At 38.2% G+C, this 23599-nt stretch overlaps 1 protein-coding gene across 2 annotated transcripts in view; it reads right to left on the bottom strand.

The window, feature by feature from the left end:
- The window catches only part of ADGRD1 (adhesion G protein-coupled receptor D1), a 435558-nt gene that overhangs the window by 373299 nt on the left and 38660 nt on the right, over positions 1-23599 (bottom strand). For both annotated transcript variants that reach the window (XM_074299712.1, XM_074299710.1), the window contains 5 exons: positions 19661-19915; positions 15052-15104; positions 14199-14354; positions 5962-6018; positions 1772-1889 (listed from right to left, as the gene is read on the bottom strand). In XM_074299712.1, coding sequence (XP_074155813.1) covers positions 1772-1889; positions 5962-6018; positions 14199-14354; positions 15052-15104; positions 19661-19915 — 639 coding nt within the window. The remainder of the gene's footprint in view (positions 1-1771; positions 1890-5961; positions 6019-14198; positions 14355-15051; positions 15105-19660; positions 19916-23599) is intronic.

Raw genomic sequence — 23599 nt, 5'->3', positions numbered from 1 at the left:
ATTTCCCCATAAAGCGGAGTTTGCTCTCTCAACAGCTACTGTAAATCTCGATTGTAAAACCCCAGCTGTTTTGTGAGGAAATAGAATGATCTCCCTGGAGAGGACGATTACCTTAGGAAGATAACTCCTTTAAAGAAAAAAGATGTGGGGGAGACATTCTAAAGTAGATCATTTAATAGTGTGGCTAAAGAAAAATAACTGGGGTGTCAAAGAGACCCCAAAGTTATCACAATAGCCTTTGCTTTTAGGAATTATTGTAAAGTTTGGAATGCCCCATTTGGGATGCCTCAGAGGACAATTTGTACCATCCCACAGGCAGTTTACATAAGATTCATAGTACCTGCTCCTTTCTGGGCCGCCAGAGAGACCAGAATAAAAGATAAGGGGCTGATAAATAACAGGAAATGGGGGTCATTTACGCATCACCCACATAAATAATTGCATTAATATAAAAACATCGAGAGACAGACAACTGTTGAAACTGAGTCATGGAACAATTAACCTTATGTTTCCCTAGTTATAAGACGCAGAGCCTGAGATAGAATGTCCTTATCTAGGGAAATAAAGATTTTAAAATAGAAAGGCTGGTTTTATATGGTGTCTGGTTTTATTTGACTAGTTCTTTAGAAAAATAGATTGCAGCTGAACAGTTCCAGCTGATTCTATGAAACCTTGTTCTCAACTCTTTTATTCTCAATTCCTTTATCCATCTCCAGGAGCTGTTGCATCTATTCTCTTGCTCTGAATGGAGAATGTGGCTTCAATTAAGTGATTTCAGCTTCCAAGTCTACAGGAAAATGCTGACATCGGTCTGTTCGTGCATCACTGACTTGAATACATCTGTCCTGTTTCTAGTTGTGTTTCCACAAAGCATCATTTCATACACAACAAGATAGTTTCAGAGAGTCTCCTGAAGGTTCCTTATTGTGCCCCATTGTAGTGTACAGGTAACCCTGCCCGGGTTCTCAAAGGGCTAAGCAAGCTGGTGATAGGATCTAGTGCGTGCTATCAGTCTAGAGAGAATTGGACCTAGAAATAGACTGTCACCAAGGACCACTTTAGCTAAATTTGAAGTGATCCATTATCCAACATGAGCCCTAGGCCATGAAGGTGTCAACTACAACTGCTGCTGACCAAGGTGCCCTACAACTATTTACATATAGAGCTGCCATAGCAATGAGGTGGTAGAGTGGATAGAGCATTGGGACTGGAGTCAGAAGATTCATCTTCTTGAGTTCAAATCCAGCCTTAGATATTTACTAGTTTTTTTGCTCCAAAGCAAGTCATTTAGCCCCATTTTCCCATCTGTAAAATAAGCTGGAGAAGAAAATATAAACCACTCCAGTATCTTTGCCAAAAAAATGCCAAATGGGTCATGAAGAGTTAGACATGACTGAAATGACTGAAAAACTATATATATATATATATATTCTCCCCACCACCACCACCTCTAATAGAATGAAAGCTCCGTAAAGGCAGAGACTTTATTTGCCTCTTTCTAAATTCCTTACCTGGAACATAATTGATACTTAATTAAATATTGATTATTGGGCTGGAAGACTAGATAGCCTCTGAGGTGCTTTCCAATTGGGACAGTCTGTGGTTTTATATTTTAATAAATATTTATTGATCATTGGTAGGAAAAGGAGGAGGAGTGATGCTGGAAATGGCATCTCTCTTTACATTCTTCCAGCCTCCATTCTGCATGATTTACCCCTCCCCATTCTCAGTCATATACAAGAACTAGATGTTGATACCAGACTCCCTTTACCTGCCACTGAAGATGAGCCTTCGATGGTAATGGCCACCTTGTACGTTTGCACATTGGAAGCTATGTGCCAGAGAACTTTGTCAATAGTGTCAATCAAATCCACCACAACTGAAGATTGCTGGGGGAAAAGAAAAGGGGAGATTGATAAACAACAGCGCCATTTAAAAATCACATCAGATAAAGAAATATGTCAAGGAGAAAGTGGACTTAATCACTGGAAACATTCTACTGAGATTAGCTTGGATTCTCCATTAAGAGGTGGGAAGGAAAACATGGGGAGCTGAGTTCTGATCTTGTCTTGGAATTTTAAATTGCTTAAATTTCCAAAGCTTCATTTCCTATCAGTAAAACCAGTCTCTTGATCTTAAAACTTAGGTATACATTTTCTTGTTGTTTACTTGCATCCGACTCTCAATGACTTCATTTTGGGGTTTTTTGGGCAAAACTACTGAGGTGGATTTGCCATTTCCTTTTTCCAGTTTATTTTGCAAATGAGGAAACTGAAGCAATAGGGTTAAGTGACTTGCCCAGAGTCACCCACCTAGGAAATATCTGAGGCTGGATTTGAGAACTCAGGAACATGAGCTATCTAGATTCCAAGCCCAGTGTTCTAATTCATTGCATCACTTAGTTGTCCATGTATACCTATAAAGAGCTATATAAATGTGACTTCTCTATTCTTTATGGATTATAAATTAAGCTAAATAAGGAAAATAAAAAGATAAACAAGCAAACAAATTAAAAACTCAGTCCCTGCCCTCAGGGATCTTGCTAAGCCATTTTCATTCATTGACATAGCTGGAAATACAATCTTGCTGATAGTATTCAACAGTATGTCCAGATTTATTTAAAGATGAAAAAGAGGAACTAAGCACAAAGGACATCAAATTGTGCATTCTCTTTGATCTAGCAGTGTCTCTGTAAAAATGTTTGTGGCAGCCCTTTTTGTAGTATCAAGAACTGGAAACTGAGTGGATGCCCATCAGCTGGAGAAGAGCTGAATAAGTTATGGTATATGGATGTTATGGAATATTATTGTTCTGTAAGAAAGGATCAGCAGGAGGATTTCAGAAAGGCTTGGAGAGACTTACATGAATTAATGCTAAGTGAAGTGAGTTAGAATTAAGAGAACAAGGTATATAGCAACAACAAGATTATGGAATGATCAACTATGATGAACAATGAGATGATTCAAGATAATTCCAATAAATTTGTGATAGAAAATGCCATCTGACTCCAGAGAGAAAACTATGGAGATTGAATGTGGATCACAACATACCGTTTTCACCTTTTGTGAAAATTTTCTACTTTTCTGCTTCTCGATCCAACTTCTTTATTTTATAGAGGAAGAGATTAAGGTAGGGAGTGGAAGAATAGGGAGGGGGGGAGGATGGAAAGGTAAGTAGTCACCCAAAGTGGTGGCAGCAAGGTCAGTATATAAAGTCAAGGATCTTTATTTCAAATCCAATGTTGGTTTCCAAATACTACACTAGTGTCACAACCAAACATGGTTGTTGGCTGTTGTCCTTTGTTCTTGAAGAGCCATCACTATGTTGGAGTCAAGGAACAGTGTGACTCTGACTAATCAGACCACTATGAGCTCAGAATGCTTTGCCACAGGTCGGGCACAAATAGTCCATTTGAACATTAGGAGTGGATACTCTAACTTTGCACATATCATGTTTCCTCTGAATTATTTCAATTCTGCTTTGCTCATAGAGCACAGAATTCTCTTGATGAGAGCATGCCATGCTGGGCAGTCTTGTGCCAGTGTCTCCCATATCATGCAATCAATTCTGAAGTTCTTAAGAGAAACCTTGAGAATGTCTTTATATCACTTTTTTCCCATCATGTAAACTCTTGCCCTGTATGAATTTCCCCTAAAATGGTCTTTTTTTTTTTTTTGGCAAGCGTGCATTTGACATTCTAACAACATCTCCCTGATAGTATCACAACCAATCATCAATAAACATGTATAAAGTACCTATTATGGGAAACAATTTTGACACCCAGGGCAGCAACAGACCTTGAACAAACAGCATAAAAGTATCCTGAAATCAAGCTTATAATTCATGAAGTGACAATAATACAAAGAAATAATACAGACAATTTCAGTTGAACAATATGTAGGTTAGGTTATTTTAGCCATTATCATTTGTATACTCTATATGTAGAGACTCTGGGGACATTGTTCCAGTTACCCCACCCTAGTTCTGACTCTCTATTGCTGCCATATGTCTATGTATCCAATACCAATCTTTTTCCTCCTGCCTCAATTAGAACTCTAGCATCTATCGGCAGCCAAAGTCCTCTAGAGCTCTCCCACAACTCGATTTCCCATGACACTCTAACAAGCTGGAAATAGAAAAGAAAGCTCAATTTTAGAAACCTTCTAGGCCCGTTGCCTGATTTCCAATAGGCTCAGCATATAATGGTGCAATGTCTGGCATGCATTCCTGTTAGGTGATGACTGATTCATCCATTCTGTTCAATGCATACAGAGTAGGAGAAAGGAACATCTGAGCCAGGACATTTCATGATTATTTATATTCTGCAGCAGAACATTTGTGATAAGTTCATTTAAAATTATATATAAAACATTACTTTTCAAATTCTCCTTTTGGCAGTCCTTTAAATGTCTCTCCATGCAGAAGGAAACCAGGAAACATTCACTCTCCCATGCTTCTAATACACTGGGGCAACTCTTTCATGAATTCCATTTGCCTGGGTTTTGAACAAGAAATGTTTTTTCCACCCTTGTCTAATTTGGTTTCTCTAATTTACACAAGACATCCTCCCTCAATGGTGTGCCATCTGTCCCCTGATTCTTTCAGTTCTTCGTCTCCTTGCCAATATAAACCACAATGAGTTTTTTATGCTTCTATTTTCAAAAGAAATTAATTTATTTTCTGTACAAAATACAAGTAACTACAAAGCAAACTATGAATTATTGGTCTCATTCCATGTTGCCTCTGATCTTTGTTGGGCTACAAGTTGATGTGTTTACATAGTAATGATCAGAGGTAAAGCAGGGAATTGGTCTTAGAGACAGAAGACCTGCATTCAAGTCTTGCCATTGACATATATTAGCTGGGTGACCATAGCTAGTGCCCTAAGCAACATTCCGGTCTAGGGATTCTTCATCTCTTTGGGCCTCCTTTGGCAATCTAATGAAGCTGATGGAGCCCCCTCCTCCAAATGTTTTTCTGATAATATCTTTTTTTTTTCTTTCTTTTATTAAAGCAATTGAGGTTAAGTGACTTGCCCAGGGTCACACAACTAGGAAATGTGAAGTGTCTGAGACTAGATTTGAACTCGGGTCCTCCTGACTTCAAGGCTATGCTCTATCCACTCCACCACCTAGTTGCCCCCAAATGTTTTTAAAATGCATAGAATTGTAAAGGAAACTAATTAGATTGAAATGCAACTATCAAAATATTTTAATAAAAATAAAATGGTCAGAGACCCAAGGTTAAGAAGCCCTGGGGAAGAATCATAATTGATCTACTGTTGGTGGAAGGAATTTCTATATAGGAAGCCACTTGCCATGATGAAATCACAGATCAGAACCAAGAATGAAATTAGTAAATAGTAGTGAAGTTCTCTATTGAATTTTATTGTGATATGGAGATAATCCTAGGTTCTCAAATATTATGTCATAAGTGACCACGATCTAGTAGGTCCTTCCAGATTGCTGGAAAAAAAAAAAACCATTTTGGGTCAAAAACACTGGAGTGATTGACTATTTCCTTCTCCAGCTCATTTTACAGATGAGAAAACTAAGGCAAGCAGGTTTAAGTGACTTAGCCAGGATCACACACTTTGTAAGTATGTAAGGGAAGAGAAGAGAGTGTCAGAGAGGGAAGGTTTATGGAAGGGAGAAGGGAGAAGGAAGAGAGGGGAAGAAAACAGGATAATGGGGAAGAGAGCAGAATATTGGGGATAGGAGTGGAGGGGAGGAGAAGAAAGGAAAAGAAAATGCAATAATTCATGAAGGTGATATTCTTAGGCAAGAGTTATTAACATATTCTGAGTTTATTCAGTCCACAGGAACTGAGTTACTTCCTGGTCATAAGGTCCTGGAAGAGGAATTCATTTTTTCACATATGACAGGTCTGTCTGTGATATTTCTAGGGAAATAAATGGGAGCCAAGACAAGTTTTGGAGACCAAGGTGACATTTAATCTTACCTCATGTTCATCTGTCCAAATTGGGGCAAGCACCTCTCCTATGGTTTCTAAGAAGGTCTAAAAAGAAAAAAAATAATAATTCTGCTTAGTATATATCCTGAAGATTCTATGTGAGAATTATTAGGCAATATCAATCAACAAGTATTTACTAAGTTTCTCCTATGTGCCAAGCACTGTGCTGTCATTTTACTAAGAATGAAATAACACTTCTTGCAAGTTTATTTTTCTCATGGTGATGACAAATACAAACAAAATGTATACAATACAAATATACTTATAAGTGAAAATAAATATATAGACTTAAAAAGAAAGAGCATCTATTGGAAGGAAGGCATTAGCAATTGGAGACATCAGAAAAAGCTTCATAAAGAAAAGGGTACCTGAGAATGCCCCTGAGGCAGTGGTGAAGAAGGGCACTCCAGCCAAGAATGAAGATAGACAAGTACAGAACAGAAGGAAAGCTGGATTGCAAAGTGTGGGAGAGAGAGGGATGTCCAATGAGACCTGAAAGATAGATCAGGGGCAGCTTGTGTAAGGCTATTTAAAAGCAAACAAGAACAGATGTGCTTATTTTTCAGAAGTAGGTGTGTGTCTATTTGGAGGAGACTGGCTGAGATGCTGAAGGTCCTGAAGCTGATTACCTTTGAGGACCATTGAGGACCTGGGATGTTTAGTTTAGTCACCAAATCACAAAGCTTTTAGGATCGGCAGGAGCTCACTATCTAGTCTGGTTCATCGGGACCATCCAACCTCTCTTTGAAGACCTCCACTGGACCCAGCATCCCTCATGGCAGAAATTTACACTGACATTGAACCTAAATTGTCTGCTTCCTAAGTTCTACCCATTACTCCTGACTGTGTCCTGTGCTAATCCATCCTCCGAAGGACAGTCCTTCGAATGCTTGAAGACAGTTGTCATGACACCCTGAATCTTCTTCTCTAGACTAAACATGCCCATTTCTTTCGACCAATCCTCATATGACATCCCTCACTCTCTGATTGCTCTCCTCCAAACACTCTCCAGGAGATGAATGTTTGAGAAAAAAAGAGACATGATTGCTGCCAGCCAGCATTGGAAAGCAGAATTAAGAGGATATAATCAGGGGCAATGAGGAAAATGTGTCCCAGAGGCAGAATTCATCTCCATAGGAGGGGAAAACCTCCTAAACATGAGACCTCTAGAATAGATTCTTCTTTAAATAGTGAGTTCCTCATCACTGGTAATCTGTAAGCAAAGGCTGGAAGACCACTTGTCAGGGACATTATAAAGGGGAATCCTGCTCAGCTCAAGGCTGGCTCAGATTGTTTCTCAGAATTCTTTTTGCTAAGATTCTCTCATTTTAGTACGCAAGCAATTCTGGGCAATTTCATGTCAAGTTGCACAAAAGAATCTATGTGAAGGTTTACTGAAAGATCAGTAGGTTACCTATATGTTTAACTTTAAAATTAATTAATTTTGCTTTCAAATTATAATGAATTCTCATTCCTAGAGCTGAGAATATTCCCAAATTTTCCTTTAAAAGGAAACCATCCAGGCAATTAGGTGGTATAGTAGATAGAGCACCAGCCCTGAAGTCAGGAGGACCTGAGTTCAAATCTGACCACAGACACTTTGTACTTTTTGGCTGTGTGACCCTGAGCAAGTCATTTAACCCCAATTGCCTCAGCAAAAAAAAAAATAAAAGTGAGCCAAGAGACACTCTTGTCTGCTAAGCATACAAGAAGTCCAACCATGTAACTTTCTTGTACTTAAGAATTTTCAGGGGCTCCCTGGGATAAACTGAAAACTTTTCAGGTCAGGTATGATCTGCCTCTAAATATCCTTTCTAATCTCACATTGTTTCCTGTCTCATTCTCTCATTTCGAAATCAACGTCCCTGTGCTCAAGATGTCCAGAATGCCTCAGTCTATCTCTCATCCACATGCCTTTGCAAAGACTGTCTCCCCTTCTTGCCTTCACTTCCATGCCTAGAATGCTCTCCTTCTTTACCTGTGAGTCCCAAAATCCTTAAGTTTTTCAAGGTCCATGTCATCTCCTATATGAAGCCCTCTCTGACCTCTCCCTCAATTGTTAGCATTCAGTTTTTCAGGAAAAAGTTTACATATATGCAACTATGTAATGAATACATACACACACACACACACACACATATATGTTTTGTGCATACATGTAGTGTCCTCCCCTTCCCTCCCAGTAGAATATAACCTTCCCTATAAAGAACAGGAACTAATTTACATTGGTTTTTGTGTCTCTAGTGCCTAACACAATATCTGGCACAAAGCAAGTATTCATCAATCCTTGTTGAATTAAACTCAATAGAATTGGATTGAACTGGATTTGATTGGGCTGGGTTGGATTACATTTGATTGGATTGGGATAAGTATAAAATGGGGGAAGAGGATGATTTAGAACACAGGGAACTAACTGCTTGGCAGTTTGGGCTGAGGTCCCTGGAGGGAGAATGGATGGTTTCAGGGAATCACCTTGAGAGAGTTACCCAGTTTGCATCATGTAAGCAGTACCAGACTGAGAGTGAGAGCAACTGGTTCCAGCCCCTGTCTTTCATGCCTTGACCTTACTTGGGATGCAGTCTTTAGTCCCACAAAACAAGTTTTAACTATACAATCTCTAAGGTCTTTTGATTATAAAGCAAGTAGGTGGAGTGGGGGAAGTTTTAGAAATTCCTGAGTCTGGCAGACTTCTGCTTGGGCAGAGCCCAGGGTACATGTGAGGATCGGTGCATCTGCTTATCAATGGGCAGATTATTTGGGTGGCTGCCATTTGTTTCTTGTTTTCTTTGTTGTTGTTTTTGTTTTTAATTTTCCCCATTTTATCCCCAACAGCGTATTGGCAAGAGTAGTAGCATCTCAGCCGAATGTTCCCGTTATGCACAGCTTATGAAATTGATGGTTTTAATTTGCAGCAATTAAATATCGAGCTGCTGCAGCTACAGTATTAGGTGTGAGACAGATTCTTCTCATTAGCAATAAATAAATAACACAACAAGCGATGTTTGGGAATTGTGGGAAGGAGGGATGCAATTTTTCCTCTATTAACACTCTGAGTTATCTATTGTTGTTGTACCTGGACCAGCCAGAACCATAATGTGGCTGGAATGATTTTGTAGGATGCTTCTCAAGAAATCAGGTAACCTACCTGGGCTGCTTCTTGGAACATAAAACAGGGAATAAAGCAGCATCAGTCTATCAGCAAATACTCATTAAATAACTACTCTGTAAAAGCCCTTTTTCTTTTTCCCATTGAATTTATTTTAGAATTTTTGAATTCTCATTGAAATATTTTAATAGGCATGAATTAAGGGTCAAAAGCTGTCCTTGGTATTGGAAATACCAATTTTTTTTTTTAATGGAACCTTTTCTACCTTCAAGTTGTCGAGTTCAGATCCTGGGACTGTGCTTTCATTATCTATGATCTATATGTATATATATAATCATATCTATATCTTTATCCATTATTTAGAATGATATTGTCAAAAAAAAGAAAAAGAAAATTTTCCTGGCTAATAGCTCCTCTATATATTCTCCCTCCCCACCATTAGAATATAAGCTTCTTGAGAATAAGGACTGTCATTGCTTTTATTTCTGTATCTTTAGCATCTGGCACATAGTAGGTGCTAAATATCTTTTCATTCATTCAAAGGCAAGTATTGAAGCGCTAGCCCATAAAGGAATCTCTCTCTCCCTACCAACCTTCTAGAACCTTTCTGCCTACCAACCTTCTAAAATGAATATGAATATATATAATCTTTAAACAGGAGACATGCCCTGTAATGAGACCTTTTAAAGTAGAACCATTAATATATCCATTGATGTGCAAATGGTGCATGGAAATATATGGAAATATCCAACAAAGATATGTATTCTTCCTCAAAGCAGACTGCAGAAATCTCTGCTTCATTCATCTCAGTGGAGACTCCCTTGGTAATGTATCTTCCCAGCATGGCTTCCATTTGATGGAATGCTCAACAGTCAACAGACTTGGTTTCCCCAGTAGCTAACACAGAATGAAAGTATTTCAAAGTTTTTTAATCTTCTGATGGTTTGAGGTTAGGAAGGAGAGGATATCATTGACTCAGGTAACAAAGAAAAAAAAAAACCTTTTAAAATATTCTCTTTTCCAATGTTCTTTCCATTGTGACTGATCTTCTAGCTCTTAACTCTCTCTGTCTCTCTTACACATAATATAAGAAAAGTTTTGTACCTCTGATTCGAGTCCTTTAAACATTTCCAGTTGTTAGGATTGTAGATTTAAAATTATAAAGGAAAGAGAACACACACATACACACACCCAAAAGTTACCTTCCATTCACTCTCTAAGCATCTTGGACACTGTTGCTTATTTACATGATGTATTAAGATATAAGTTTCTCAATGGTAAGAACTATTTGGTACTTAATATTCAGTACTCAGTATTCAGAAAATGTTAATAAATGTTCACTGATAACTTTAGTCCAAATCCCTCATTTTACAGGAGGGAAACTAAAATTCAAATAGTGACTTCAAAAGAATGTATGCACCTTGAGTATCTATTTCATTTTTTTCTTTGTATCTCAGCATATGGCAAACATTTTTAAGCATTTATGTATTGGTTTATTGTCCAAGGTCACAGGGGAATAAATGACAGAATTGAGATTTGAACTCAGGTTCTCTGACACTAGAGAAACAGTTCTTTCCACAGTATTACTTCTTTGCTAAGCTCCCAGTGTGAATACTTCACTTTGCCCATTCCCCAGCATCCTCACTTAATTGGTAAATAATTAATCCTCAGTAAAGACAGAATATTGAAGTAAAGCTACAAAACTAAAGCAGGTTTCTGGGAAGGATTGATTTCAACAGAGGTTAGTATACACTATTAGTATTTAGTATACAAATCTCCTAAGCACAGGGCATCTGGGGATGGAGAAAATTAGCTGGTCTTCCCCCTCTCCATTTACAAAGTATTATTCACTTTATTGGTTTTGACACATTTTTGGGTGGAGTAAAAGAAAAAAGGAAGAAAACAAGCATTTATTAAGTATCTGCTAGGTGCCAGTCACTGTATAAGAATTTTACAAATATTACCTCATTTCATCCTCTCACCACAACCTAGCAAGTGGATGCTATTATGATCCCCATTCTTTAATGGGTGATAAATCTGAAGCAAAAAGAGATAAAGTGAGTTGCCCATAGTCACACATGTAGAAAGTTTCTGAGGCTAGTTTTGAACTCAAATCTTCCTGAATTGTGCCTTCTATATTGGAGTAGAGGGGAGAAAAAAAAGGTGAGAGAGGGGAGAGGAGGAATCAGACCTAGGATTTCAATAGTGAAACCAATTTCTCATTAGAAAATTCCTTCTCTTCCTTCCGTGTAGATGAGCAACTATTTTCACTCTTAGAATATTGAGAGTAACTCTTACAAAGTTATCTGGGTGCACCTAGAATTTGCCCAGAATTAAACAAGTAGTTTATGTCAAAGGTGGTACTTGAATCCAGGTCTTCTGACTACAAAATCAATTCTATCTCCTATGCCAAAATTGTTCTTGGTCATATTAATATATCCATGTGTTGTATGAACAATTAGAGAAATGTCTCTTAGATCTTCAAGCCTGTTCCCATTCCCAGAATTGTTATTAAGAGAAAGTCAGAATTTTAAACTAGGCTACCTCCTGGATGAGATCTTTCCTGGTCCCCTTCCCATGTTATGAATGCTTGAAATGATGTTCTATCTAATTTAAGGGCATTAAAGTGAAACAATGTATAAAGTGTTGGACTTAGAGACAAGAAGATCTGAGTTCAGATTCACCTTCAGATACTTTCTTTCAAGCTCTGTGATTTTGGGTAAGACACTTAATGTTTGCCTCAGTCTCCTCATCTGTAAAATGGGGATCATAAAAGTACCTCCCTTCAAAGGTTGTTGTGAAAATCAAATAAGATAATTGTAAAGAGTTTAACACAGCACCTGGTACATAAAGTACTACTGTGATTTGGGTTCCTGTGTTTTCTGCCCTGTAAAAAGGGAGCTACTTGGGGGCAAAGCCAAGATCACAGAGTAGATAGATCTTTGAACTCTTCCTGGCTTCCCTCAGAATCAACTCCAGATCAAATCTCTGAATGAGTTCTGGAGGGACAGAGCCCACAAATATTTGGAATATAACAAATTCCCAGCAGAAGATATTTTGGAAGAACTTCAGAAAAGGTCTGTCTCAATCCAGTGGGAAGGAGGGAACAATCTGTGGGAACCTCTTAACTAAAGTACAACAGCATTGGCTACTCTGTCCTGATTCAGCAACCGGTGAATCAGCAGGCTAGCTGTGAGACCTCCAGGGCAACTACAGAAGGCAAATAGTGAGCCCTTGAACCCCAAGATAATACTTGGGACTTAGCCATTCTCAACCAGTACAAGAAGGAAGCCAGCAGCACCAGCCCCAAGGTAGCATGAAACTGCTATAAAGGAAGCTCAGGACAATCTCCTCTTTGCCATGGGAGCAGCCTTCAACTTTAAAAATGAGCAAAAGAGCAAAAACGATCTCTGACCATAAATATAGCTATTATGGAGTCAGGGAAGAACAGCCCCCAAATCTGGAGCACACTAAAGGTAAAACATCTCCAGATGAAACCTCAAAGGTGACATAAATTGGTCTCCAATTCAAAAGGCTCTTTTGAAAGAATTCAAAAAGAGAAAAAGAGGTCCTTGTCAGTACAGGTCATTTCATTTCTGTCTTTGTGTCCTAAGCACAGTGTCTGATATACAGCAGGCATTTAATAAGTGCATCAGAAGTTTGGGTCCAAAGAAGACATATTAAAAGGCTTTTCCCTACCCCTTCATTTCAAAGGTAGGGGATTATGAGTATGGAATATTATGCATAATATCAGTTTTTAAATGATTTGGTTTTGATCAACTGGGAATTTTTTCTTTTTTTTTTACTTTTTCAATATAAAGTTTGGCATGTGTGTTTGTGTGTATAAAGTTTCCCTGAGAAATGTAAGTGATTCAAAGAAGGCTGTAATATTATACATATACAAACACACACACACACATAAACACACACACACACACACACACACACATACACAGACACTCAACAATTCAAGTACATTTATATATATATATATATATATATATATATATATATATATTGTTGTTGAACCTATATATCCTAAATCTTTCTGAGCAAGAGGAAAGCTGACAGATAGTCAATGTAGCCCAACTGAATAGACTCCAAGAATGATGGGGATCTCTTCTAGGTCTGAGACTTTTAAAAGACATTGATTATGAGCCCTTAGTTTCTTAATTGAATCTTATTTTCAAATTTTACAGTTTTTCCCAGATCCTGAAATGGAGAAAAGCGAAAATGTACTATAGCCCAGATGGGATTTAGGTGACTTTTAAGATTTCTATTTCAAAGATTAAAAAAAATAAATTATTTATTTAATGTGGCTATTCATCTACCAAGGCAGGTCAAAGATCCTATATAGCTTAGGAGATGACTGAAGATTTTTTGTGGCCAAAAACTTTCATCTTCCTCTAAATTACTCTAGAGTAACACCATATTCAGCTCTTTCTGACACCAAAAACAACACTTATCTATTGTACCATCTGTCTACCTAAGTCTGATCCAGGCTGATTTCACAAATAGACATGGTCAGTCAACAGACCCACATTCAAAACCTCTCTATTTTAGCAGCTCATATTCTGCTGGGATAGCCTCCAAGAACTTGGAGTTTTCCTCAACAACCAAATGAGATTTTATGAAGTGCATGGAGCCTCCGGGATCAGTCTGAGAAAACTGTGCTTAAATAAGAATCACCAAATCTGCAGCCTTTCTGAGAAGGGAGTGGTCAACCAGCCTCTTGCTGGAAGATCTCCAACGAGGAGGGATTATGCCCCAGAACAACAAAATCCACTCTAATTGTTTTAAAGTTTTGTTTTGCTTTGTTTAGTTTACAGAGGAAGAAACAGATGTTAAGTGACATGAAGTTTAAGTCTCTTTAAGAGAAGACCAACCAACTTGGTCCCACTCTAACCTCTGGGGTCAAACAGAATTCTAAAGGACCAGAACAGAGATGTGGGTAGAGATTTAGGACCCTATTTAGTTTAAATCCCACTCTTCTGGGATTACAATGTGATCTAACTACAAAGTGCTCTCATCTCTTACAATTACAAAAATCCCAATGACACACATAGTTTATTCCCAAAGATAATTTCAACATGATGGGCCCATGTAGGAGAAGAATTACCTCAGTGAAATTGGAGGCAGTTTCCTTCGACAACGACTTATTGGGCAAGCTGACTGACATGTTCTGAAGGTAGCTCAGCATGGTCCCTTCGTGTTCAGAATTGCTTCTTTGTTCATTCAGATTGGTTATGATGGGACAGTAAACATCAGTAGAGACCTTAAAAGGAAAAAAAAAAGGGAAGACAAGATATTATGAGTCATTCCTTCTAAAAATTCTATCCATAGCCTTCTAAGGAAATTGGACCCACCCAGTTCCGAGACTTGCTCTTCTCAACTCAAAAAAAAAATCAAGGGTGAGTTTGTCCCTATACCCTAATTTCTTAAACTGTGGGTTGCAACCCCATGTGGGATTTGGTAACTGAATAAAGGGCTAGAAAAATTATGATTTTGTAAATGATCAATAAATATTTGATTTTGTATACCTATATGACCAAGGTCATGTAAAATTTCTCAGACAAAAAGAAATTGCAAGTGGAAAAAGTTTAAGAAGTCTTGCCCTACACTATGCCCTTATCTGCATGCAAATGAGAAAATGAAGATTCCTCTAAAATATATATTTAAAAAGAAATGAGACAGTGGAAAAAAAAAGAAAGAAGGAAAGTGAAAATCCCTGTGTCCCTTGTTACCCTCATGACCTTCTCCTCCAGTTCCGGATCAAAGGTGCTGTGAAAATTCTCTTTTCAACCCTCTCTTCACCCACTAAGAACAGAAGATGAGCCAATGGCTTATAAAGTCCATTAGGACCTTCATACATCTTGAGAGGAAGATTTTTTTTTTTTTTTTTTTTAGCAAGAAGTTATAGGAACCAGAATGAAGATGAAATGCTTTAAGAAGCCTTCCAGACATTCTCTTACCTTCATGTTGGTTGCAGCAGTGGGAGGTGTGGTAGAAAGAAAGACTTGCTTTCCTGGGGAAAAAAAATCATTTTTCATTAAATGGAAAGAAAAGGATAGTTCTCTTTTGTTAATTTTTCCCTAAAAAAAGTTCTTTCCTTTACCAAAAATTTTTATAAATTTTTATAAATAATATAATATTTAATATTATATATTAAATAATATATATAATATATAAATGAATAAATTATAAATAAAACTAACTAAGCATGACACCATAGAAAGAGCTCTGAAAGCCTTGAATTCAAATCCATCCTCAGATACTACATGTGTGATTCAGAATGTCACTCAAATTTTATCTGCCTCAGTTTCCTTATATGTAAAACAACAACAATAATAATAGCCACTATCTTCCAGGGTTGTTTTGAGGATTAAAAAAAAGCAATATTTGTAAAGAGCTTTATAAAACTTAAGCTAGTTGGGGTTGCATTAGATCTGAGGACTCTCTCGGCACTCATATTCTGTTTCTAATATGTATTCCCAGGGTAGGAGACTTTTTTGGAAAGATTTAAAGCTAATAAATATTTTTATTAATGGAATTTTCTTACTTTCCCCCAAAATAAAAATTATAACAGATAGATGAATTACATTTTTGTGTTAATTATTTTGTATAATATATGACTAAATCAGTCATTTGACATATTTATTGGGCACCACTCAAATGCATCAAGGTTTAATAAGAAAAGGAATCAGCAGCTGTTCTCCCTGTCCCAGAAGGAAAGAAGCAAAGAAAAAGAGCTCAGATTAGAGCAAGAAGAAATTAGAAAAAATGGCTGGCCAATTCCTCTTTCTCAGGACCTGTTGGTAAAAACTGGCAATGACCTGGAACAGATGGAGCATCCCCCTGCCTAGGGTATGATGACTTGACAATGATCATGGTGCAGTCAAAAGAACCCTGAATTTGGAATCAGAGGGCTTGGCTTTGAACCTCAGCTCTGCCACTTAGAACTCATGAGAGCTTGGGGTCTTCTATAGGGCTTTGTTTCCTCCTTGAAAAATTAGGAGATTAAACCAAATGACCTCCAAGACACCTTCCAGCTCTAGATTTAGATTCTATGGTTTCCTTTTTTTAGGCAATTGGAGTTAAGTAACAAGGTTGTTTGAAGTAGGAGAGTTATTATCAGTGGAAGGGAAGTCTTAATATAGAGTCACATACTAGTAAATATTGGAGGTTGGATTTGATCGTCCTGACTCCAGAGCTGATGCTCTATCCACTTTGCTACCCAGCTGCTCCTGTATTCTGTGACTTCTGAAGTCCCTTGTAGTCTTAGCAATCTTTGGATTCTCTCCTGCCCAGGGGAAAGCCTGCTCTGCTCAACTTCCAAATCATCCAATTAACTGAGAAGATGAAGACTGGAGACTGCATCTATTTCACTTGATTTACGTGTGTCTGCCTCATCTCCAGCAAAAATGTCTCATTCCCAAACCTTCCTATCCCGCCCCCAGACTGAGCTGCAGATTTTACTTCTCATCAGCTGAAACCCCAGAGGTTTCTTGGGGGGGGGGGGAGAAAAGGAATGTTTGTTGACCCAGGAAAAGTCTGTGAAATGACATCATTATACCTTGCCAGCTCCTACAGCCCCTCGTCCCATGATGCCCTGAATACATCCTGAAAGAATGTACTGACCTCCACCCCAGCCTCTGCTAGCTAACACATCCTGGAGGGGATCAAGGAGCAAATGGGGCCCCCAATTCTCAAGGGGCGTGAGTCAGGCCATGCTTCATATGCCCCTGGAGGATTAAGACACCAATTTTCTTCCCTGCATCTTCCCAGGAGACAAAGCTCTCCCGAAGCAAAGCAGTAGTGCCCAGGGAAAGGGCACGAAGAGCAAGAACTTGCCGTGAGTTACACCGCGTTCTTGCAGCATTACTATGAACCAAAAGGATTGATTTATGATAGTCCTGGGTCTGGTGATGTTATAGAAAGAAGGGTTTGTTACCGTCTCTACAACAACCAGATACAAAAGCAGATTTTTCCAATGTAACCAAAGCACTGAAAATATTAAGAGAGCATAATTTATTTGAGGCTTTTAAGCATGGAAACACAAGAGATAGATAGCTCAACCTCAAGATGATGTTCACTGAATCCCAGACAAACCTCTGCTGTGGATTTTTTTTTTTATTCTGATATCTTATTTCCTCTGCTCTCATCAAGGTGCAAAACCCAGGACTCAATGGACAAAGACAGCAGTGCTTCAGTGGGAAGAAGGCTTGGGTTTGAAATTGGAGGATATGAATTAAAATTTACTTCCCATGTGATTCTGGTTCAATTATATAATCTCCTCCTCTGTAAAAGGAGAGAATTGGACTAGGGATGGCCTCGAAAGTTCCTTGAATTCTTATGATCTCATGACCTGGGTTTGAATTCTGATTCTGACACATACTTTATGACCTCAAATAAATCACTTCCCCTCTCTAAATATCCATTTTTTTTCCCTATAAAATCAGAGAATTGGACTCAATTATCTTTTATGTATTTTTTCTAGTTCATAATTTTATGGGACAAAAAAGCAATAAATGAGCAGTTTAGGTTCATAAAATGAACAAAGGGCAGCTCTAGAATTAAGAATAAAAGGCTTTCAATTTCCAATCTAATGTTCCAGTCACTCGATCGGCTGGTTTTTCAATTCTTTCTCATCTCCACATCTCAGAATCTTTTTTTTCTCTTAAGACTCAGCTCAAACATCACCTTCTTCCACATGAAGCAATCCCATCCACTGATAGCAATCCTCCTGCCTTAAACTACCTTGTATTTATTCTACATACACTTATATTTTTTATATGCTGTCTCCCCCATAAAGGATGTAAGCTCCTTGAAGGGAGGGATTATTTCATCTTTGTCTTTCTATCTCCAGTACCTAGTACAATGCCTAGCACATAGTAGGTGCTTAATAAAAATTTTTAACAATTGATTTCTTATGTAAGTCAATGAACAAATGATTATTAAATTATTTTCTCAGCACTTTGAAAAGGCTTTTAAATATAGTAGACTCTATGCCCCCCCATTATTGTTGCTGAGCTATTTCAATCATATCTGATCCTTCATCACCATTTTGGGGTTATCTTGGCAAAGGTACTGGAGTAATTTGCCATTTTCTTCTACAGCTCATTTTATAGATGCAAAAACTGAGGCAAAGTGGGTTAAGTGACTTGCCCAAAATCACACAGCAGGAAGTGTCTGAAGTGGAATGAAACTCAGAAAGATGAAGCTTTGACTGGAGGCTCAACTCTCTATCCCCTAGCTCCTTATGATCCCGTTCTCTGACTACAATTCATAAGAGATAGTTTAGCATGGTGGAAAGATCCATGGATTTGGAGGCATCAAACTCAGATTTGAATCCCTGCTCTGTCCCTTATCACATGTGTAAATAAATTTGGGCAAATCACTTAAACTTTTTGGGCCTCAGTTTTCTTATCTATGAAATGAAAGAGTTGAATACAAGTCCTAAAGTATTTTCCTCCTCCAAGTCTATGATCCTATTAAATTATGATACCATCACATTTTTGCAGCCCTTAGCCCAATTCTATTTAATTCCACAAGCATTTATTAACACAATGCATATATTTTGTGTTTGAGATTGAACCAATGATTTCCAAGAGGAGGAAAATCCCTCCATTGATTTTCTACAATTTATAAACTTGGAAAACTGCCTGGGACAATGAGAAGTCAAGCTATAACCAGAGTCAAATAGAGGCAGGATTTGAATGCAGATCTTCCTGGTTCTAAGGTATTACTAATGCCTTTCCTCCAGCATCATCTCCAAGAAAACATACTTTGTACATAATGGTTTTCACGTTGCTTCTTCTATGAATTATTAGAGAGCTTACACTATCCTTTGCCTTTCCTTGTATCCCCAGAATTTAGCTCTATGTGCCTAGCACAAAGTAAGTGCTTAATAAATGCTTGTGTACTTAACTAGGCTAGTCCAATTATATTGAATGCATGATTTTTGTACATAGCAGACATGTGTTTAACAAAAAAAAAAGTTTGGGAAACTAAAGATCCAATCAATTTAGGATCACAGATTTAGAATTGGAAAGGACCTAAAAGCTCATCTAATTTAACCCTTTGATTTTACACATAAGAAAACGGAGGCCCAGAAAACTGAGTCACAGGAGCAGAGACAGGCTTGCCAGAATTCTTTCTACCATAGCATGCTGTCTCCTAGCACAAAAAACAAAACAAACAAACAAAAAAAAACATAAATTATATTGAAATTTAAGAAAAGTGTTAACTTTTTTATCTTAAGAAACAGGAGTTCTAAGAAAGGACTATGTTAATATATCCTATACCATTAAATCAGATCAACATGGGAGGAAGAAGCAATGAATTGCTGGTTTTAGTGTTTTGTTTTGGCCAGGCAATTAAGGTTAAGTGACTTGCCCAGGGTCACACAGCTAAGAAATGTTAAGTGTGCGAGGCTGGATTTGAACTCAGGACCTCCTGACTCCAGAGCCAGTGCTTTATCCAGTGCACCATCTAGCTGCCTCCATGTTGTTTTTTTAAGGGATTCTATCAAAAGCAACTGCTTCAAGAAGTAGTCCCCAAGCGGCTCACACTCTCACTGACCGATGGCAGCTGTAAAATACATCCTGATTTCACTGGGTGTCAAGGCTCGCTCCCAGATAATGAACTCATCAAAAGCACCGTTCTCATAATTCTTAGGCTGGTCTCTGTCAGAGCCAATCACCAGGTTGACGTTGGGTTCCCCATAGGCGTGAGATACTTTCCCACTTGGGTCAGTGGTGTTCAGGGTCCCATTGACGTAGACTTTCAGGCCTTCCTTGGATTTCCACGTGAATAGGATGTGAGTCCAATAGGGACCTAGAGAAAAGCAAAGAATCAGAATCCTCCCACCACATCTCTCACAGGTGGAGCCATCCTGATGTTACCTAAAGACCCCTAGCAGAAAGGAGCCTACCATCTCCAATAACAGCCCTATGCAGGACTGCTCTCATCTTCAGGAAGGCTGTTCTTTCATGGAATCAAACTCTACCTTTGCCCCAGACCCTGATTGTCACCAGTTCTGTTCTCTGAAGCCTGAGCAGAAGAGATCATCCATTCCTCAGAACAAGTCTCATCTAATTTCCCAGATAGACTTTGGCTTGAATTCTTAGAAAGGAATTTATAGAGAATTTCCCCATTTTCCAGATGCCCACTGATGTTGGCATTAAATGAACTCAATTTTCTATGTGACAACCCTTCAGATGCTCAAATATAATTGCATATCCCCTCTAGGTCTCCTCTTTCCTGGGGACTCCTAAGTTTCCTGGGAATAATTTTAATGCCTATATCTATTTCTAAATTGAGTAAATTTTAACTTATTTAAATTGGTTTCAATAATTATCTCTGGTGGAGCTATGATTTTTTCCTTTACTACTAAGCACAAGTCAAAAAAATAATCACAGAATCTCAGAGCTGGAAGAAACCAGTGACCATCCAGCTCAACTCATACTGTGTCCATTATAACATAGCAGGTGGGAGAACTTCTGTTTGAGGGCTCCAGTGAGGGGGATCTCACTACCCCTGGAAGCACTCCATTTCACTTTGGGACAGATCCTGTTATTAGAAAGATTTTCCTGATCTCCAGCCTCAGTTTACCTCTTTGTAACTCCAGCCCTTTGAGGACAAATAGAACAAATCTAATATTTCTTTCACTTCAAATATTTGAAAACATGTGTCATGCTACTCTAATTCCCTACCTATCTACCCTGTCTTCTCTTCTCCAAGCTTAGGACTTTTTTCTTTCAATTATGTAACACAAACTCAAGGCCCTTTACCATTCCATTGCCTTCTAGCGAATCAATGAGCTCCACAAATGGATGTAATATCCTAGATATGATTTGACTAGGAGAGAATACATGGGATTATCACCTCCTTATTCCTAGAAGGTTTACGTCTCTTAATTATAAATGAAAAGCTTATGATTAAGTGCTTACTGTATCCAAGGCACTGTGCTGAACACCATGAAAGGCCATAAACAACTTGTCATGTCAACGGAGAGTTACATAAAACCAATCTCTCTACCCTTACTCCATTCCACTCCCAATAAATATTTGCAGACTCTTCTTCTCTTGGGAAGACTGAGCTCATTCAGAATGAGCCTCGGATTTCTGGGGCCACTTCCCCTGAGAAGGACCCCCATGCATTTGCCAAACAATGATGTGAGGAGATCATAATGGCCTTATGGGCTGGAGAGAACACAATGACTCTGGAATAGCAAACCACCCTCTCTGTCATTCTGCCAGTAATTTTAAATTGCAAAGCAATTACATCAGGTGTTCTGGTTAAGTATTATGCAACTTTCTAGTCATTTTTGAGCCTCTGGAGAACATTTGACCCTTAAGTAGATGCAAGGTATAATAGCCCTCTCATTTGGAGGTGAGAAAATAATAACCTATTTGTTGTACAAATAAGAGTTTATACCACCAGCTACATACTTTCTCCATCCCTCATATGCCCCCATGCTGGAAAACAATCTGAGTTTAACAAGCAAACACCAATCAGCACAAGGAAATTTAAGTTCAAATCTTAACGGAATCCTGGCTTCCATAACTACACATACAAATAGGGTTGGGATAAATGAGTTGTTTTAAAAGTATCTGTAGGGGGGAAATGTTTTCATAATTTCTGTCAGGTTTCTTTTTTTTTTAAATGAAGCTTTTCATCACCATGGTTTGTAACTGCAACAGGGCTGTAATTTGTATTTTTAGCACCTAGGACAAGCTTTTTAAAATGGTAAGAGGTTGGGGGAGAGGCAAGCAATAATACAAATTCTCTCCAAGCAACTTTTCATAACAAATTCAACTGAGAGGTGGAGAATACCATCTCCCATAGCTGAGGACCTGCTTATATGGGGAGGCAACTTGAGGCTGGGGATGGGGTACTCCAGTTAACGGAAGGGTAGACTTAAAAGAAAGTGTACCCCCATGCCATGCCATCTTTAATTAATTTTATTGTTAAAATTACTTATTTTAAATTTTAAATCTCTTAATATGGAAATATATTCTAACTGTGTAACCCTGGACAAGTCACTTAACCCCAATTGCCTCAGAAAAAAAGCAAATATATATGCATGTTTTCAAATGCATCATGGAGGGAAGAAGATAATTTGGAACTCAACTTTTATTTTAAATGTTTAAAGTAAATATATATATATATATATATATATATATATATATATATATATACATATATTTATTTATATATATTTAATTCTTAAATCCTCTGTCTGATCCCCCCCTTACATTCTCCAAGCAATAGAAGCCAAGCCAATGGAGAATGATGGAAGTTTTGTCTCCATCCCATACTCCCCACACATCTCAGGGGTTTGGCAGTGTCTGTGTGTCTTGAATATATTACCCACCAGACATACTGCTCATCACATAAAGTAAGAAATCTCCTGAAATAGGTCAAAAGTATCTGCAGCTCCTTAAGGTACAGCCTGTCCTCCAGAAGGGAAAATGCTCTCCCAGTTGTCAGCCACCTTCCAGCTCTGAACCATGTCTCTTCCAATTTAAGATTCTGTCTTTTCCCAAGTTTATCCAAGTGACTGAATCATTGGGCCACTGGGACCACAGCATCACAGACTGACCTAGTTTATAAGCAAATATTTGAAATGTACTCCCTCCACATCTCCACCCCTAAGAATCCTTGTCCTTCTTTAAGACTTAGCTTAGGTACCACCTCCTCCATGGAGCCTTCTTGGTTCCTTTGTTACAATGGACCAGGCCAGGAGAACAGAACAGAAATCTTTGCTATCTTGTCCCTCAACATCCCCCCAACTACCACAACCTCTTGTAGCCTAGGATTGCATGTGACTTCCAGGGCATGGCTCCACAAGCTATTCCAAAAAGAAAACATAAAGATAGAGAAAGTCACCAGAATGGTAAACATTTAACTGTCCACAGAGCTGTGGCCAAATGACTGGTCCCTAATGACATCAAAAAAAAAAAAAAAAACTACAAAAACTGGAGCAACAGAACCAGCCAGAGACAGAAAGGAGAAAAGGATCAATGTGGCTGTGTTGTTCTGAGCGAGTGACTCATACAGGATAAGGGATAGAAAATAAAAGATCAACTTCAAAATTATGATCAAATTATGAATATGTGATTTCTTTGCTCAAGAAGCTTTAATGATTCCTTCAGTTTCTTTTATTTTAATTCCAGTGTCACATTGCTTCCTCTTTTTAGAATTTCTAACTCTCATAAAGGCTCAGCTCATTTCAACACCCTCCATGATTTTTCCTGATTCCCTCCCACCCCAGTTAGTATTCTCCCAATTACTTTATATTTTCTTTTTATGTATTTTACATTTGCTTCTTGGTGTACAAGCTGTATTCTCCCCCACCCCCTGGTAGAATATACATTCCTTGGGAAATGATTATAAAAAGTTTCTCAGTTCTAAGGCAACTTGAAATCATCTTAACCCAGAATTATGGAAAGAGCTCTAAATTTGAGGTCAAAAGACCAGAGTTCAAGCCCCAGCTAGTTAAGAACCTGGAGTGAA

The sequence above is a fragment of the Sminthopsis crassicaudata genome, chromosome 1 (genome assembly GCF_048593235.1).
Source record: "Sminthopsis crassicaudata isolate SCR6 chromosome 1, ASM4859323v1, whole genome shotgun sequence".
Taxonomy (NCBI): Eukaryota; Metazoa; Chordata; class Mammalia; order Dasyuromorphia; family Dasyuridae; genus Sminthopsis; species Sminthopsis crassicaudata.
This window is presented reverse-complemented; position numbering and strand designations above follow the sequence as displayed.